This window comes from Notothenia coriiceps, unplaced genomic scaffold, assembly GCF_000735185.1.
Source record: "Notothenia coriiceps isolate Sejong01 unplaced genomic scaffold, NC01 NC01_scaffold00036513, whole genome shotgun sequence".
NCBI classification, from domain to species: domain Eukaryota; kingdom Metazoa; phylum Chordata; class Actinopteri; order Perciformes; family Nototheniidae; genus Notothenia; species Notothenia coriiceps.
In genome coordinates, this window is record NW_011369214.1 from 3219 (window position 1) to 7236 (window position 4018).

General features: G+C 39.0%; 1 protein-coding gene across 1 annotated transcript in view; it reads right to left on the reverse strand.

Annotated features, from left to right (window-relative positions):
• Nucleotides 1-2322, reverse strand: part of LOC104963940 (unconventional myosin-XIX) — a gene marked incomplete at its 3' end in the record, with an annotated part of 4666 nt that extends 2344 nt beyond the window's left edge. Inside the window, exons 1-5 of the mRNA XM_010792636.1 lie at nucleotides 2161-2322; nucleotides 1850-1923; nucleotides 1614-1735; nucleotides 1306-1419; nucleotides 515-691 (exon numbers count right to left, since the gene is read on the reverse strand). Of these exons, the coding sequence (XP_010790938.1) occupies nucleotides 515-691; nucleotides 1306-1419; nucleotides 1614-1735; nucleotides 1850-1923; nucleotides 2161-2273 (600 nt within the window). The remainder of the gene's footprint in view (nucleotides 1-514; nucleotides 692-1305; nucleotides 1420-1613; nucleotides 1736-1849; nucleotides 1924-2160) is intronic.
• Nucleotides 2323-4018: the final 1696 nt, after the last annotated feature.

A 4018-nucleotide genomic window follows, 5' to 3' on the forward strand; every position in this document is an offset into this window, starting at 1 on the left:
AATCCAGAATGAATGACATTTTTGTTTTTTTAAATTGCATTACAGAAAATAAAGAACTTTATCACAATATTCTAATTTTCTGAGACAGTCCTGTAGATAGAGAGCGCTCTGTTTTCCAGCCTGAGTCTATTTAATTTATTATTTTGGTTGTGTGTGATTTAATAAAAAAAATTTTTTAATTGTATTTATTTATTATATATAATTTATATATTTTAATATTATTTCACATTTCATTTGCAATGTTGCTTGTTCTATAAAAAGTTATGTTTGAAAGGATGTACTTTAATTATTATTATCATTATGCCAGCGGTCTAAAATGGTCTTACAACAGTGCCGACAATATTATCGTTTATCGCAACAATTTCCGGGAAAATGTATCGTCCAACAAAATTCATTATCGTGACAGGCATATGGGTATCGTCCAACAAAATTCATTATCGTGACAGGCATATGGATGGGATCTGTGGTCAACTTTCCAAACCCTATTTAAATTTTTGTTTGTTTTTGTACACACCTTGTTTTTCTCCACCATCCCCTGTATCTGGTAGGCGACTTGGCCAGCGTAATGGGCCACAGTGAAGTGCGGCTGTTTGCTGAACTTGTCCCAGCTGATGTTGGCATTATTGCTGAGTTCCTTCTCCAGACGCACCTTCATTGTCTTTGCGTCTGAGGCACGATTAAGACGACTCTCCTGTAGCAGAATTAAAAAAGTTACATATTACATAGTCAACCTACTTACTTACTATTCCACACTACCCACTGCCTTTGTTTTTACCTGTGAAAGCACTTTGTAACTTTGTTTTAGAAAGATTATATATAAATCAAATCTTACTAACGTTACGTACTTACTTAAGATACATATATTTAATGAGACAAAAAGAAAGTGCAGTCCAGAAAATGACTGCACTGAAACAAAGGTTTAAAGAGCTAAAGGATGTTACTTGTATTTCATTCTATTAAAAACAAATGACATTGGCTTTAATGTGAAAGAGTAAATCCATAAAAACTAGTAGGATAATTTCCAGCCATCCTTCTTTCTAGATAATGATTTAAATGAAATTCTGTAATGTAAAAAACTTGGTGATTTAAGAAGCAGAGTAATGACTGTTGTTTTATTCTAAACTGTGTCTTTTTATGTTTTTTAAAGTTAGTTTTTATTTGTATTAATTTATTTTGGTTTGTTTTACCATTATAATTGTGTGCTGTCTTTTTAGCTGTTAAGTGTTATGCAAGCTGTTCTGTTGAAAACTGTGATAGTTCAACAGAAAATATGTATTTTTTTTATTTTTTTTAAAAACAGCTTACCTCGTTCAGAAGAGAAAACACACTGACAGGACTTCCCTCCAGAAGATCCAGACAGCTCTGGTTGTCTTGATATTTGACAAAGGACCACTCCAACCCCTCAGACACGTATTCCTCCTGGGAGAAGAAGAGAAGCACAAAATACACAAAGATGTTTTCACATGATGCAAGGTAAAACAAGTGTTTCTATTTACAGAGACTTCATAATGACTGGAGAAGCCTCCTGAATGTCTGAGGCCTGCACCTAAAGGGCAGTGAAACTACGGACCTACTGAGATCAGGTGCATGAAAAGGAAAACTGAAATCTGTACCTGCTGAGCTCTGAGATAATGAGCCACAAAGTGCTGCTGCAGCTTCTCATTGGCGTAGTTGATGCACAGCTGCTCCAGGTTATTGATCTGGAAACACTCAAACCCGTAGACATCTAGAACTCCTGGAGATCACAGAGAGGGGAGGCATTTGTGAGTTTATGAATAGAAACTGGGTATTAACATTTACAAATAAATGTATTTATATTCAATAAAGTACGAGACGATAAGGCTTTTACCTATAAAGTTGCACCATGTGGATTTGTCTGCACATATGCTGTTGTTGATGAATGTAACCAGCCATTCAAATAACCTGTTGGTAAAAAAGAGACAATCTCATACTCTTTCTCCAAAGCATAGAAATCCCTATCAATATAAAGAGTGATTAACAGATGCATCTTCCTCACTGTTTATTGTAAACAACAGGGCATGATGGTTTCACATTCGAGTGTTTGGTGGAAATGAGGAGTGCTCCAGGACAAAAACAAGTTCCTGCATGACCAGTCCTTTGAAACATTGCTGTGTTATCTGATGTCAGAGTCATTCTTACTGTGCGTAGATGACCTTGGCCAGGCAGTCTCTCCTCATGCTGCACTCGGCCCGGCAGCAGGGCTTGAGGACGCTCTGCTTCCCCGCCTTCAGCGTCCTCACTCTCAGACTCATGAGAAGCTCCTCAGAGGGGACACACAGCAGATCAGCAGCCCTCTGCAAGAAGTCTGAAAAAGAGCAGGAGTGGAAGGCAGACTGGTTGCTTCATATTTTGTATATCGGTTCTGGTTTGTTCAGAGTTATAGTCTAAAGAAGCAATGAGAGGCTGGAGAAGAATATAAACTATATTGTTTCATTTACTAAGTCCGATCTAAAATGTGTTTATGACTTAAGAACAGGTAAACAGGGCTTTCCAGTTCAATCGTTCTCATTTCCACATCTGTAAAACTAGGGTTTCCCACACAGACTATACTTGGGCGGGCCGCCCAGGTATATTAACAGCCGCCCTATAACTCGTTGTATGAAGGAAATGTCCGGTCACAAAGGCGCATGATGTGTGTGTGTGTATGTGCTCTGCTCAGCTCCGCTGTGTGTGTGTGTATGTTCGGTGTGTTTGTGTGTGTCCAACAACGGCATTTGTTTTCAAATTACCATGAACAGTAATTTACACACATCTGGCCAACTCCATAGGTATGTGGGTGTTCCCAAAAGAAGTTAGTTTAATCTTAATCTCGATGTAGTGCTAAATGCTGTCGGAGTGCACCAGAACGAACGCCCCGGTATGACGTTATTATGGCTGGCTAACAAGCCCAGGGGTCTCACTGACATTTCAGTTATATCAATATGTGTAAAGTGGTCTTAATTTGTTTTAATTGTATCCTGGTTTTAAACTGTGTTAATATGTTTTGGATGCATATTGTTCTATTATTTGTTCAGGCTGTTACATACAATTAGCCACTGTTGCCACCTATATTAGGCTATATTATATATTATATTAATATTTGTAAAGCGGTCCTAATTTTTTGTTTTAATTGTATCCTGGTTTTAAACGTTGTTAATATGTTTTGGATGCATATTGGTATTTCTTCAGGCTGTTAAATACAATTAGCCTCTGTTGCCACCTGCTGGTGAGTAAATATTAAAATCAGTTAAAATTGACAACCGGTCCGCACATTTTTTTTAATGTATCTGCCGGTCCTTGGCACAATAAAGGTTGGGAACCCCTGATCTAAATGCTCTCTAGCAAACTTCAGACGGGCCTGGACATGTACAGGCTTAAGCAGGGGGACACGTCTGGCACTGCAGGATTTGAGTCCCTGGCGGCGTAGTGTGTTACTGATGGTAGCCTTTGTTACTTTGGTCCCAGCTCTCTGCAGGTCATTGACTAGGCCCCCCCGTGTGGTTCTGGGATTTTTGCTCACCGTTCTTGTGATCATTTTGACCCCACGGGGTGAGATCTTGCGTGGAGCCCCAGATCGAGGGAGATTATCAGTGGTCTTGTATGTCTTCCATTTTCTAATAATTGCTCCCACAGTTGATTTCTTCACACCAAGCTGCTTACCTATTGCAGATCCAGTCTTCCCAGCCTGGTGCAGGTCTACAATGGTGTCCTTTGACAGCTCTTTGGTCTTGGCCATAGTGGAGTTTGGAGTGTGACTGTTTGAGGTTGTGGACAGGTGTCTTTTATACTGATAACGAGTTCAAACAGGTGCCATTAATACAGTTAACAAGTGGAGGACAGAGGAGGCTCTTAAAGAAGAAGTTACAGGTATGTGATTTTCTGGATTTTTTTTCTCATTTTGTCTCTCATAGTTGAGGTATACCTAGGATGAAAATTACAGGCCTCTCTCATCTTTTTAAGTGGGAGAACTTGCACAATTGGTGGCTGACTAAAGACTTTTTTGCCCCACTGTACATAA